A 13259-nucleotide genomic window follows, 5' to 3' on the forward strand; every position below is an offset into this window, starting at 1 on the left:
GGCTTTTATTGCTTAGATATGTGATATCAAACACTTGTCAAAGCCTTTTTTCTCTGAGCCAGCAATCCCTTTTTATTCCAGTGATCTTTTGAAGTGCTCTTATCAGGTGCTTAAGGCCAAGGCATCTGCATTTCCAACTTGGAAAAACATCTTTAGTGGAAAGAAAAACTAAGTTTACAGTCATCATTCCCACCCATGGAGAACATACCTCAAGACCACAGCAATGCCCGAGGCCACTACGGTACCAAATGCTGTGTGAACCAAGTTTTCCCCACATATATGTTTTCGATCAAGTTTAGTGAGTAAATTAGACACGATAAGAGAGTAATGACAATAATAGGACAGTCATAAGAGTGGACCGTGATTTACATCCTGTGACTGTGGTCTTCCCCCACCACTGGGCTCTGCTGTGCTGGCCACAGGAAACGATAAGCAGAGAAAGTGGAGCTGCAGATGAGGGGGCGAGGGGAGGGGGCCTACTGGGAGGAATGCAAAGGTTGCCAATGACATCTGGGTCCTGGAGGAATTTCTGAAAACTGAGAGTGGAGATTTGATGACCCGAAGCAACTGGAAAGTAGCATTCTGGGGTTCAGAATTAAATGGCCACTGCGGGGCAGAGAGTGAAAGGGCTGTGTGGGGACAAGTCCTTGAGGATGGGCTTGGGGGGGGTGGTGTGGGAGGGGGAGGGGTAGCTCCATGTTCATTCAGTGCTGATGGAGAGGCTCTCTGGCCAGGTTGGATTCACTCAAGGATGGAACATGGTTCCTGTGATTGTCAAATGTGTCTAGTAAGCAAGAGCTCAATTCAGCAAACATATAACAACACAAGTTCTCTCAGTGAATGGAGCCCTCGCTGGCAGAATCTACTGCCAAACAAAAGAAATTTTCTAGCCATGCATACTAATTTATTCCTGTAATCCCAGCTATGTGGGGGGCTGAGGCAGGAGATTGTCAGAACCCAGTGGTTTGAAAACTGTTAAGAACATGTGAGGTCCCATTTCAAAACTCAAACTATGTAACTATATATACATATACCTAAGTGATATAACTATATATAAACTAGATAACTATACATGTACATGTATTAAGATAACTAGGAAAAAGATAGCAGCTCTTAGCCAGTAACTGTCCCTATTTTTTCCTCAGTGTCAAATCAACAGTGCCTTGACTTCCTTCCACACGGCTCTGGAGCTTGCGGTGGATCAGAGAGAGATTCAGCATGTCTGTCTGTATGAGATCGGTAAATATGAAGTGTCTGTCCAGAGCATTTTTGTTTTGAAGTAGAATTTATACTCTAGGGGTGCATTTCTTCATTTGTAATGATGTTCAGTTTGATCAGTTTTTTTTTTTTTTTGGCCAGTCCTGGGCCTTGGACTCAGGGCCTGAGCACTGTCCCTGGCTTCTTCCCGCTCAAGGCTAGCACTCTGCCTCTTGAGCCACAGCGCCGCTTCTGGCCGTTTTCTGTATATGTGGTGCTGGGGAATCGAACCTAGGGCCTCGTGTATCCGAGGCAGGCACTCTTGCCACGAGGCTATATCCCCAGCCCCAGTTTGATCAGTTTTGATGTTCAATTTGTCTTGCACAATGCTGCTTTACTTCATTTGGAGTTCGTTACCCTAGCACTTGTGATATGTAGCTCTTGTTGCTTTCCAGTTAATGTTTTGATTTGGAGCAAAGAGTAATGTGGACTGAACTAACTGTGTAACTGTCAGTACATTATTGGACTGCATATCATAACTCAAAGCTCCTCCTTTCCAACTAATGCTTATTTGAAGAAAAAAAAAAAGCAGAGATCTACTAAGTATGTACTATCTACTTCTACCAATGTTCCCTGAGACCTTAGGGTTTTTGTACTACTGGGATTTGAACTTGGAGCCTTGCACTTTGTAGGCAGGAGCTCTTCATATGAGCCTTGTCCCCAGCTCTTTTTGGTTTAGTTTCTTTTTTAATAGGGTCTCGAGCCTTTGTCCCCCTGGCCAGCCTTGATCCGAGCCTGGCTTCTTAAGCCTTCGGAGCTGCTGGCATAACTAGGCCTCCACACATAGCGGCTGTGAAGTACAGCTGTGCCCAAGCCCAATGCCCAGCATGCCAAGTGGGCACACACTTCCATCTGCTTCCCACACTTGTGGGGGAGTTAAAATGTACATCTGCAGGCGTGGATTGGCCCAACCCCTCTCCTTTGTAGTTGGTGCTAAGTCTTTGCAGATTGCATGCACACAGCTCTCTGACCTTTGTATGTTCCTTCAAAATCCTTTATTGGAACACTTCCTCCACTATGCAGAGAAGAGCAAACACTATTTAGGGCTTGAAACAGCTTTGAGTTTGAATAAGAGATTCCTAGTTTTTCAAGTGTCTGCTTCGTAGTGCCAGGTTACACTATGCAGTGCATGGAGAAGGAATGAAGAAGGGGTGAAGAAAGGAGAAATGGCCCCACTTCCAGAGGGAAATGGGGGTTCTCTAGGCCCTCTACTGAGGACCAAAGGGACATAGGGGAGGCTTGGGGAAGCGGTCTCCAGGTCCTGCTGTGCTTGCCACTGGCTCCACCTGCTGTGGATGTAAATTGTCTTCCTGAGGACTCAGGAAAAGTGCCAGTGAAAAGATTGGGAACTACCCAACAATAAGGAGCAGGGCCATGGCATTTGGAGTGCCTGCCATGGTGTAGGAAGAGGTGACATATAATTTAGCAGAAACCTGTTATTCTGTATCATCTGAATTCTAGGGGTTTGCATGGTAGCCATAATTAGAGTGAGATGTGTTTCAAACAATTTGAACTTCACAACCGTCCTCTGGCAGTGATTCCCAGGCCTCTGGTAAGAGACAGCAGAGAGGCCAAACTGAGCGCAGGAGTCAGCGAACAGAGGCCTTAGGAAGATGGGTTCAGGAACAAATCGCCACTCGGCTACTGCTTATGGCAGAGCACAGCCTTTAGCCTCTGTTTTATATTCAAGTCTCTCCTTACCTTGATATTTGTAACTGGAAGAAAGTAATTAGTCCACATTTTACTCTGCACTAGGTTATGATCATATTTCATAGGATTTGAATTTTGTGAAAGTATTTATTCACCACTGCCACTAATCTAACAAACCAATCCAAAATTATGCACTTTCTTAGTGGCACACCTGATAACTCTAGAATTTTTCTGCTCAGAGGGAGTGTTGTGTAAAGGAATGAAAGTTGGACTTAGGTCCACACGGCTTCCCCCTTAATAGCTGGCCTTAAGCAAGTCACCAACTTGTTGCTATGTTGGGTCGTCTCCTTGCTAACCCAGGGTCATTACCTTTGCAAGGTTGCAGTAAGGATGAGGAAGAATTAAGGACTCAGTTAATAGAAGGGAGTACCATTGTAACCAATGAGAATAAAGTTCTTGCATTTTTGTGGTTGCTATTCCATACCAGTATACCAGACTGACAGTGTTTGGACAGGAAGGATGGAGCCCACCCTCAGCTTCATTGCTGTCACTCAGAAGCAGTGGGCAGTGCTTAATTTCTGCCCCACTGGCTCACTACTTCTCCTAGGGGTCTGAGAATTCTCAGTGGTAACTGGGTAACTGGCACAGGCTTAAAGCTCTCAGAGGCAGTCGCTACATATATAATCTAATAGTTGACTCCCCTGTTGCTTTTTCTGTCTGTGCCTACTCTTGAAGAAGTACTACTGGATTTGGGTTAATCTCACTGTGGGATAAGGCAAATTGGATTATCTTTTTGGAAATCTCTACACTGTTCTCTACTGATCAATTGGTTGTGAAATCCAAATTACCTTTTCTTGCTCACACTTTACAGTACTAACAAAATCTAAGGGGAAAAATCATTGAGTTTTCAGATTATAATTTTTCAGTGTTTGCTAGATTTATGGAGAGTAGTCAGCCATCAAATGTGTACTGTGGAGCCCTCTACCTTAGGGTCATATTTCTTTTGCAGGTTGGTGCAGCATGATTGAGCTCAACTTCAAGGATGCATTTGATTCCTTCGAGAGGCTGAAAAATGAATCCAGGTGGTCGCAGTGCTACTATGCGTATTTGACAGCAGGTGAATTGACGTCTGGGAGGCCATGATGGGCATCTTTGTGGTCAGTCAGCTGCCGTGCTCTGCCCAATGGGGAGTCAATGTCCCTCCAACATTCCCAGCATGCTAACACTTAACCCAGCTAGTGCCCAGAAAGTCAGCAGTGTACCCCACCAATGCCCATTTACCAACACTCCCCGCCAGGACCTGTCAGATCCTTCTCTGTCTTGGAAATACTGACCGGAAGGCTTTTGCAGTTTTACACATTTGCCCTTTACAAACTCGAACTGCCTTCCTTTCTTACATTTTTGTTAGGATTTTAATTTTTTTTTAAGGAAACAAACCTATCTTTTCCATTATGTTAATACATTGGATTATAAAAAGTTGCATAGTTTGACAAGTCTGCTCAAACTTTGAATCCTACAGTGTGGTGTTATAGAATTTAAGATGCAACATTTCAGTATTATCACAGAAAAAATGTGGTTTGTACATTTGCCCTTGTTTGAGATAATTGGCAATGTGCTGCCACCTGGTGGGCAGAAGTGTTCCCTGCTCTTGTGTGGTATGCAGTACCATGTGGTTTTATTTTTTTATTTTTTTTTCTCAAATTTTTATTATCAAACTGATGTACAGAGAGGTTACAGTATCATACGTTGGGCATTGGATACATTTCTTGTACTGTTTGTTGCCTTGTCCCTCATGCCCTCCCCCCCTTTCTCTCCCCCCCCAGGTGTTCAGTTCACTTACACCAAACAGTTTTGCAAGTATTGCTTTTGTAGTTATTTCTCTTTTTTTACCCTGTGTCTCTCAAATTTGGTATTCCCTTTGAATTTCCTACTTCCAATACCAGTAAACACGGTTTCCAATATACTCAGATAAGATTACAGATATAGTGTAGGTACAACCATAGGAAGGTGATACAAGAACATCATCAATAATAGAAACTACACATACACATAGGATGTTACAACTGTGATATATCAATTGTTTCCATAACATGGAGTTCATTTCACTTAGCATCATCTTATGTGTTCCTAAGGGTATAGCTATTGGGCCTTGTGATGCTCTGCTATGGCTTGCCTAAACCTGTACTAATTATTCCCAATAAGGGAGGTCATAGAGTCCATGTTTCTTTGGGTCTGGCTCACTTCACTTAGTATAACTTTTTCCAAGTCCTTCCATTTCCTTACAAATGGAACAATGTCATTCTTTCTGATAGAGGCATAAAATTCCATTGTGTATATGTACCCAGATGCCCCTCCATAGATGAATGGATCAGGAAAATGTGGTACATATACCATGTGGTTTTAAATTGCAGCACTGTGGGGTGACATTGATCAAGATATATTGTATTCATAAACTGCGTTGTTAAATGACAACTACTTAAAGATAATTTTTTAAGTTGAAAGTGAAGTTTAAGTGGAATTGGGAAATCACAAGTGATTCTACCTGGTGGACAAAAGTGTTTCCTGCCTCTGTAATATACGTAGGATCACATAGTTTAAAATTGTAGAGATGTGAGCCAAGTGCTGGTAGCTCACACCTATAGTCCTAGCTACACAGGAGGCCAAGAGCTGAGGATTGCAGCCCAAAGTCAGCTTGGCAGGGAAGTCTATGAGATGCTTATCTCCAATTAACCACTCTAAAACTGGAAGTGGAGTTGTGGTCAAAGTGGTAGAGCACTAGCCTTGAGCAGAAAAAGCTCAGGGATAGTGCCTAGGCCCTGAGATCAAGCCCCAGGTCCAACTAAAAAAAACAGAAAAGGTAAGGTAGAATTAACACTAGCCACTAGCTAATATGTGTATATCCTAGATATCTTGAAATTCTTACAAAATTGCATCAGACAGGCCCGTATGAAACAATATCTATGTATCTGTGCCTATGCCTCCTCACTACAGTGTCTAAGGCACCCATTCCCTCAGGCCTCCCGTATCTAATATTTGAATAAGATTTTTTTTTGTATGTGTGATCTGGTCCTGGCACTTGAACTCAGAGCCTGGGTTCTGTCTTTGAGCTTTTTTACTCAAGGCTAGCACTCGACCACTTGAGCCACAGTTCTACTTCCATCATTTTTGGTAGTATATTGGAGACAAGTTGTGTGTGAGTAGCTGCACGGACAGCACGTGGGAGGAGGGAAAGAATCTGTGCAGCCATCGAGGAAGGTCCCTGTAGCAGCTGCCCATGTGAAAGTACAGGTTGATAGGCAGCCAACAGAGAATGGGCATTGGGGGACCAGAAAACTGTACTTTCTCTGTGACCCCACAGCTCAGGAGCCAGAGACATCTGGGTAGTAGTTGAGTCTGTGGTGTGGTCCTCAGTGTACTGACCTGGCTCCTGTTCTTCTGTGACACCCTTCTTGTGACGTGTCTGTCAGTGACATTTCCCCACACACTCTAGAAATACTATTCTGATTTCTTACAGTTTGTCAGGGAGCCACTGGCGATGTGGAGGGAGCACAGATTGTCTTTAAAGAAGTTCAGAAACTCTTTAAAAGGAAGAACAATCAGATTGAACAGTTTTCAGTGAAAAAGGTATGTCGAAGCCTGTTGATCAGGGGGATTGTTTGTGGGGTCATTTGTAGTGCACACAGCCTTGGGCAGGCTTTGGCCATCATCTCCACCAGGTGACTTTCTTGCCACCTAAAATGCAAGCCACTGCTGTGGAGAGAATTTCCTCCTATGATCACACTTTTGCTCTGAATAAAATGTGCTGTGCTACTATAAATAAAGACGCTTTAAAAATTGACTACAGATTATAGACTGTGCAGAGATAATGAGCATTTTTGGAAAGGGGAAACATTTGTCTGAAGACCAGGAGGAATACAAATTAGGAGAGCCCAGGACAAGGTGCAAATGAGTCTGATGCTCATATTCTCTTTTTCTTTTTTTTTCAGTCTTTGGACTTGAACTCAGGGCCTGGGCACTGTCCCTGGGCTTCTTTTTGCTCAAGGCTAGCACTCTAACACTTGAGCCACGGCGCCACTTCTGGTTTTTTCTGTTTATGTGGTGCTGAGGAATTGGACCCAGGGCTTCATGTGTGCTAGAAAAGCACTGTACCACTAAGTGCCATCCCCAACCCCCTGGTGCTCATATTCTGACAAGGAAAAAGCTAACATGATGCATCAGGTTTCTCTGTAGAAAGCTCAGAAAGCCATAGGGACCATGTTCCAAATGTATTCGGCATCCCAGAGAATAAGATTTTGCTGAGTACCCTTTATTTACTTAGGTAATCTTAGTTTGAACTTTCCATGATTTTAGTTTTTCTAGAACTAAACTTACAGCTATATATATAGCTAAAACTTAGTTTTCTTTTCTCCTGCAAGCAGGTTTTGTGTAAAGTTTTATTGGATGGACATGGTGTGAGTGAATTTAGCTGTAGATTAGATTGTATTGTGAAAGGCAGCTGAGAACCCTGGAGCTAAGTAGAAGAATTTTAAATCAAGAGTGCTGGAACTCAGGTGCTTTGAGCATTACAGCTCGAAGGCCTATGGGGACCCTGTGTCACATGGTGTTTGTCATTGACTTAGATAAAAATGAGTCTCTCCCCATTTTCAGAACTCCTATAACAGCGAGAAGAGGCTGAGTTGAATAGTGTGTGTAAGAGTATGAGCATATAGGAAACTATACAGGAAAACATAGATAAATGGCCATTGTTAATTTGGTCAAGTGGGTTTATCCTTCACACTGAATATGTGCTGTGTACTTTATATGTCTCCAAAGCCTATTTTTGTATTTGAACTTGTCCTTAGAGCACATAGCTTCATTGTCCTATCTGCTTACAGGCAGAGCGGTTTCGGAAACAAGTGCCAACAAAAGTGCTGTGTGTACTGGCATCCATCGAGGTGCTGTACCTGTGGAAAGCCCTTCCCAACTGCTCCCTCCCCAACCTGCAGAGGATGAGTCAAGGTAAATCAAGGACCGTGCCATAGGCTTGCTTCAGGGTGCCCCCCACCCCAGTTTCTCATATCACTGGATTCAGAGAGCATGGGCGTGTCCTAGTGGAGTCGAGAGGAGAGGTGCAGGCAGCTGTCACATAGCTGGTACAGACAGGCACAATGGCCTTCTTAGGATAAGTACTTGGGCATGGATGCCCTTATAAATGTGATTCATCCTACAGCAGTGAAATCACTTTGTTTCCTGCAGATGTGATTTGTATGCATAGAAAACTTTGATTTAATGAGTTATGATAGACATTCTCCAGCATCCATTACAACGGTCAAGACATGAAAACATTTCCACCACCAGCCTTTCCCTGGTACCCCTTCCCAGATGATCTCCCCTCAAGGCATGCTCTCCTGGTTTCTATGTCCATAGATGAGCTTTGCTGGTCCTTGTACTTCCTAGGTGTGCAAGTATATGTGATATGTGTGCAGTAGTCACTTAACTTGATACTATCTAGACAATTAAGTGGATGTATTTCCTTCTTTTCACTCCCCTTCTCTCTAAGCTTGCCATGGAGTGGATGATTCATCTGTTGCTGGCTTAAAGTATCTGCTTCTTGGTGCCATACACAAATGTCTAGGAAACTCAGAAGATGCTCTTCAGGTAAACTGTTAATGTTGTGTGAAGAAAACAAATCGTGACCACCTACATCTGTGCCTGTGATTGAGAAAAAGAAAGGACGCTGAAGAAAACCAAGCCTCCCACTTTGATAGGAGCTTTATCTGCTTGGTTTGGTGAATGCCATTCTTTTCAGATGCTGGAAGTTGATGGTGGTTGATGTGATGTTTTTAACCTGACTGCAGAGTCTTGAAACACCTCCTTTTTTATATCTGAGCTTTTGTTCTGGAGCTAGCTGTTTATCAAATATGGCAGCCTTTTTACCAGAGATGGGAGAGCATTTCACGTGATAGAGCTGGGCCTCAGACCAAAACAAGTGATTGAACATGTCATTGGGCCTCTATTCCTCCTCTCTCCACAGTATAGGTTACCATGCAGAACTGGAGCTGAGGTCTGGAAGGTTGTTGGCTTAGACAGTGGGTCAGCTAGCAGTTCACCACTGTGACAGAATACCTTGAGGAAATAATTTAGAAGAAAGGTTTATTTTGATTCCTCGTCTCAGAGGTTTCTGTAGGCGGTTAGCTGGCTCCATTGCTTTGGGGCTGTGGTGAAGTAGAGCATCATTGGGGAGAGAGCATGGCATGGCTGAGCACAGCAGAGCCGCTCACTTCACAGGGGCCAGGAAGCAGAGAGAATGACAGGAAGGGGCCAGGAAGCAGACAGGCCCTTGTGAGCACCACAGTCACCTTCCCCCTCCAGCCAGGCCTTGTGTCCTAACAGTCCTTTCTCTTATGAGTTCATGGGTGGATGATCATCCTCAGGTCCCAACCCCCCTCTCCATCCTACCACTGCAGCCCTTGGGAGACATTTCATATTCAAGCCATGACAGCTAGTATGTGTAAATAGTAGATGAGAAAGAATCATTTATTATTTTCTGATGTAGGTGGAAGAATTGCATTGTTCTTGTTTTTTGCCAATTTACACGTGTGTTTGTGTGCACACTGGTGATCAAACTCAGAGCCTCATGCTAGGCAAGCACCCTACTCCCAAATGCAGCCTGGTTAGTTTTAGAAGAAGGATATCTCAGCATTGCTTTAGCTACTTTTCCAAACAGTTCATATATGCTAATATGATACATTTGTATTGAAATTTTAAATCTTTTAGTGTGATGTTATAATTGTTACATAGCTCTAATAGATTAGAAAGCATAATTAGTTATAGGCAAGACACTAAGATACAGCCATGTGGAAAGACGGTTCTTGACTTGTGTGTGGTATGGGTTGATTGGTTGGTTTTTGACAGTACGGGGGATTGACCCCTGCATGATAGGCAGCACTTTAACACTTGACTTTCCATGCTGTATTTGAGGTAGCACTTTGATAATTCAGTACGGGCTGGCCTCCAGGTCACAATCCTCCAGCCTCCTCCTTTTCCAGTAGCTGGGATTATAAATTTTCACCAATTCACCTGACTATATCGGCATTTTCTGTTTAAATATTAGAATGGGGGGTGTAGCTAGGTTTTTTTTCAGCAGTATGATTAGCAGTAGAGTGTCCACTGGGAAAACAGGACACACAAGTTAGGCTGGTAGATAACGCACCTGGAAGAACTGCTCCAAGCAGGAGTACAGAGGACTTCAGAAATGTTGATAGAGCTGGACAGGAAGGAACAGAGAGGAGAAGAGAATAGTCTGATCAAGAAAAAAAAAGGAAATATGTCGTCTTTTTTGCCTGATACCAAGTTAGGTAAATGAATTCATTCCGATGTTTGTCTTTCAGTTCTTTCAGCGAGCGGCTAAAGATGAGTTATGTCGTCAGAATAACTTGTATGTTCAGCCATATGCTTGCTATGAACTTGGTTGTCTTCTACTAGACAAACCAGAGGTAAGGTTTGATGTTTATACACAATATAAACACATACATACACACACACCTACCTTTATAATGTACATTAGTAGCACAATGGTATTTATGAGCAGATGTGAAGCATCCTTCACTTGAAGTCAATTTACCAAACATGGTGTTAGTCACTTTGTTTTCCTTCACTGTGTATGGGATGGGGCCAAAAAGCTAGTATTCCTGTCTTCTCAGGCATGAATTACACATATAAAGTCTCAAAGATTCATTCAAGGCAAAATCATTGCCTTTTTCACAGATGGTGTGATATGTTGTAGAACATGGAGAAGAAAATTGTTATGGTTCCAGCTCTTCCATTTACTTAGCTGTCTGCCACTGGTTAAGTTACTTAATCATCAAGCTTCTTGATGTATGAAACAGGATTTTTAAAAATGACCTTCCTTGGCAGTTTAATAAAGATGTTAGTGAGAAGAAATGAAGGTCATGTATATCACTACTTCTGAAATTTTAGAATACCATACAAATGTATGTTGGCAGGTTCTATTTAGATGTATATTTAAGATAGTGAAATGGGTCAGTGTCATGTGTTTTGTTTTCTTTAATGGGGTTTCAGTGGTGCCTAAATTTAGTTGATAAGCCTTCTTTGATAAACTTTATTGTAAGAATTTTATATGTTGGTTTTTATAAATTCAACTCAGCTTTTAAATATATGGTCTTTCTAAACATTCAGCTTAGTCAATAAAAATATAACTCTAATTTTGAATGGATAGCCTACCTTGCCTAAAACAGGCTTTTCATTTGAAAGTCTTCTAATTTGAAGCTCTATTTTTAACAAAGGATAAAATGTAACTTTTACACATTCAGATAGAGACCTGTATGCCCTTATTTGAAGGAAATAAGTGCTCTTCCTGCTGTGTTAATGTAAGCATATATAGTTGAACAAGACTGGCCTGTTTTCTTTTTTTTTTGGCCAGTCCTGGGGCTTGGACTCAGGGCCTGAGCACTGTCCCTGGCTTCTTTTTGCTCAAGGCTAGCACTCTGCCACTTGAGCCACAGCGCCACTTCTGGCCATTTTCTGTATATGTGGTGCTGGGGAATTGAACCCAGGGTCTCATGTATACGAGGCAAGCACTCTTGCCACTAGGCCATATCCCCAGCCCTGGCCTGTTTTCTGAACAATGAACTTGATACTCTCCCACCTAGAAGTGCCTTCAAAAGGAGATGTGTTTGTCCTCATTAATTTTAGGCTATTTCATGAGATTTTAATCTACAGTATGGTACCTTACAAATAGTGAAGACTGAAAAATTATCAAGTAATGCCTTGGTGTAAACTAGTAAAAATATTGGTAGTAAAGAAAAATGGAGTCATTGTACATGGACATGGACTCTGCCGTCTCTGTTGTGGATGTTTCTGGGGACACGTCCTTGCATGACATGTTCTGCATGAGCCTCTGTGAATGTAGGAAACATGAGATGATGTGTTTTTCTTATATTCGTAGACTGTAGGAAGAGGAAGAACTCTATTGCTTCAAGCCAAGGTAACAGTCTCCCCATGGAATTCTCCCTTGTGGGCTTGCTTATCCTGTCCATCCGGATTCTGGAAAATTTATAAAGTGTTCCAGCACAGAATTTTCAAGTGGAATTTCAAAGCTCTTAAAAAATGTCTATGAAAATGGTCAGGTGTTTTATAAGTGCTCTCATATTAGTGTTTAAGGAGGAAAATTAAGTTGCCCAGGGAAGCCTCAGTCTCCTGGCTTCATATGAAGCCCTGCCTTAGCCTCCCAGGTAGATGGAGCTCCAGGCCTTCACTACCTTGCCGCCCTCCTATCTCTGCCTCCTCAGTACCGGGGTTCCAAGCATGAGCCACTATGCCCAGCTTCACTTAAGAAAACCAAGCCTGACGTTTGGGGAGTAAGAAAACAGAGTCGACATAGAGCTGCGTAGGGTATTTCGCGGTAGGAGTGTAAAATGCTGCGTGCTTTATCTGTGCAAGGGGACCTCACCATGCACACCCCTCTCCCCGTCCTACAGGAGGATTTCTCTGGCTATGACTTTGAGAACAGATTGCATGTCCGCATCCACGCCGCCCTGGCCTCCCTGAGGGAACTGGTTCCCCAGTGACAGGCCCTGCCCAGGCCGCGCTGTCTCCCCCCAACCAGGGTTCACACCTTCAAATAAAAGCTGAGGACCAACCTGTTGTGAGGATCGGCTTTTCTTCTGACAAGCCGCCTGTGCAGAGACATATTCTTCCGGTGACACCAACACATTGACAATCTCCTCTTTTCAGCTGGTGATGTGTGGTGGTGGTGGTGGTGGTGATGATGATGATGATGATGATGATGATGATGATGATGATGATAATGAACCACCACTGGGTGGGGGGGAGAGGTTAAGTGGCCTTGTTTATTTTGGTTTGGTGACTTATTATTTTTAAAATAAAGTCAAAGTCCCTATTAATCCTGGAGTCCTCGCAGGAACACATACCTGAAGCACAGATTGAATGGCAGACCTGATGCTGTAACCTGTAAAAGGTGACCGGTATACCGTGACAGAACGTTTATATTGTGTTTTGAAAAACAATAATAATAATAATAATAATAAAAGTGCTTTCTATTGTTTTACTTTAGCCTCAAAATATTCCTATGAATAATGTAGCACACATATTCCTATCCCCATTTGCAAGGCAATGACACTCAGGCATTAAAAAAAAACAAAAAATTATTTATTCTGCTTAGATCTTTGTGTTATCCATTTAGCCATAAATTAGAAACAAGATTGCCCAATCTTCTGTTGTTGTTGGTTTCTTTTTTTTCTTTTGGCCAGTCCTGGGCCTTGAACTCAGGGCCTGAGCACTGTCCCTGGCTTCCTTTTGCTCAAGGCTAGCACTCTTCCACTTGAGCCACA

The 13259-nt window shown here is 42.9% G+C and overlaps 1 protein-coding gene across 2 annotated transcripts in view; it reads left to right on the forward strand.

The window, feature by feature from the left end:
* Positions 1 to 12976, forward strand: part of Ttc39c (tetratricopeptide repeat domain 39C) — an 80828-nt gene extending 67852 nt beyond the window's left edge. For both annotated transcript variants that reach the window (XM_048363071.1, XM_048363072.1), the window contains exons 7-14: positions 1146 to 1239; positions 3917 to 4024; positions 6422 to 6531; positions 7782 to 7905; positions 8447 to 8544; positions 10278 to 10382; positions 11855 to 11893; positions 12387 to 12976. In XM_048363071.1, coding sequence (XP_048219028.1) covers positions 1146 to 1239; positions 3917 to 4024; positions 6422 to 6531; positions 7782 to 7905; positions 8447 to 8544; positions 10278 to 10382; positions 11855 to 11893; positions 12387 to 12476 — 768 coding nt within the window. In that variant the 3' untranslated portion in view covers positions 12477 to 12976. The remainder of the gene's footprint in view (positions 1 to 1145; positions 1240 to 3916; positions 4025 to 6421; positions 6532 to 7781; positions 7906 to 8446; positions 8545 to 10277; positions 10383 to 11854; positions 11894 to 12386) is intronic.
* The last annotated feature ends 283 nt before the right edge of the window (positions 12977 to 13259 follow it).

This window comes from Perognathus longimembris, chromosome 15 (genome assembly GCF_023159225.1).
Source record: "Perognathus longimembris pacificus isolate PPM17 chromosome 15, ASM2315922v1, whole genome shotgun sequence".
Taxonomy (NCBI): domain Eukaryota; kingdom Metazoa; phylum Chordata; class Mammalia; order Rodentia; family Heteromyidae; genus Perognathus; species Perognathus longimembris.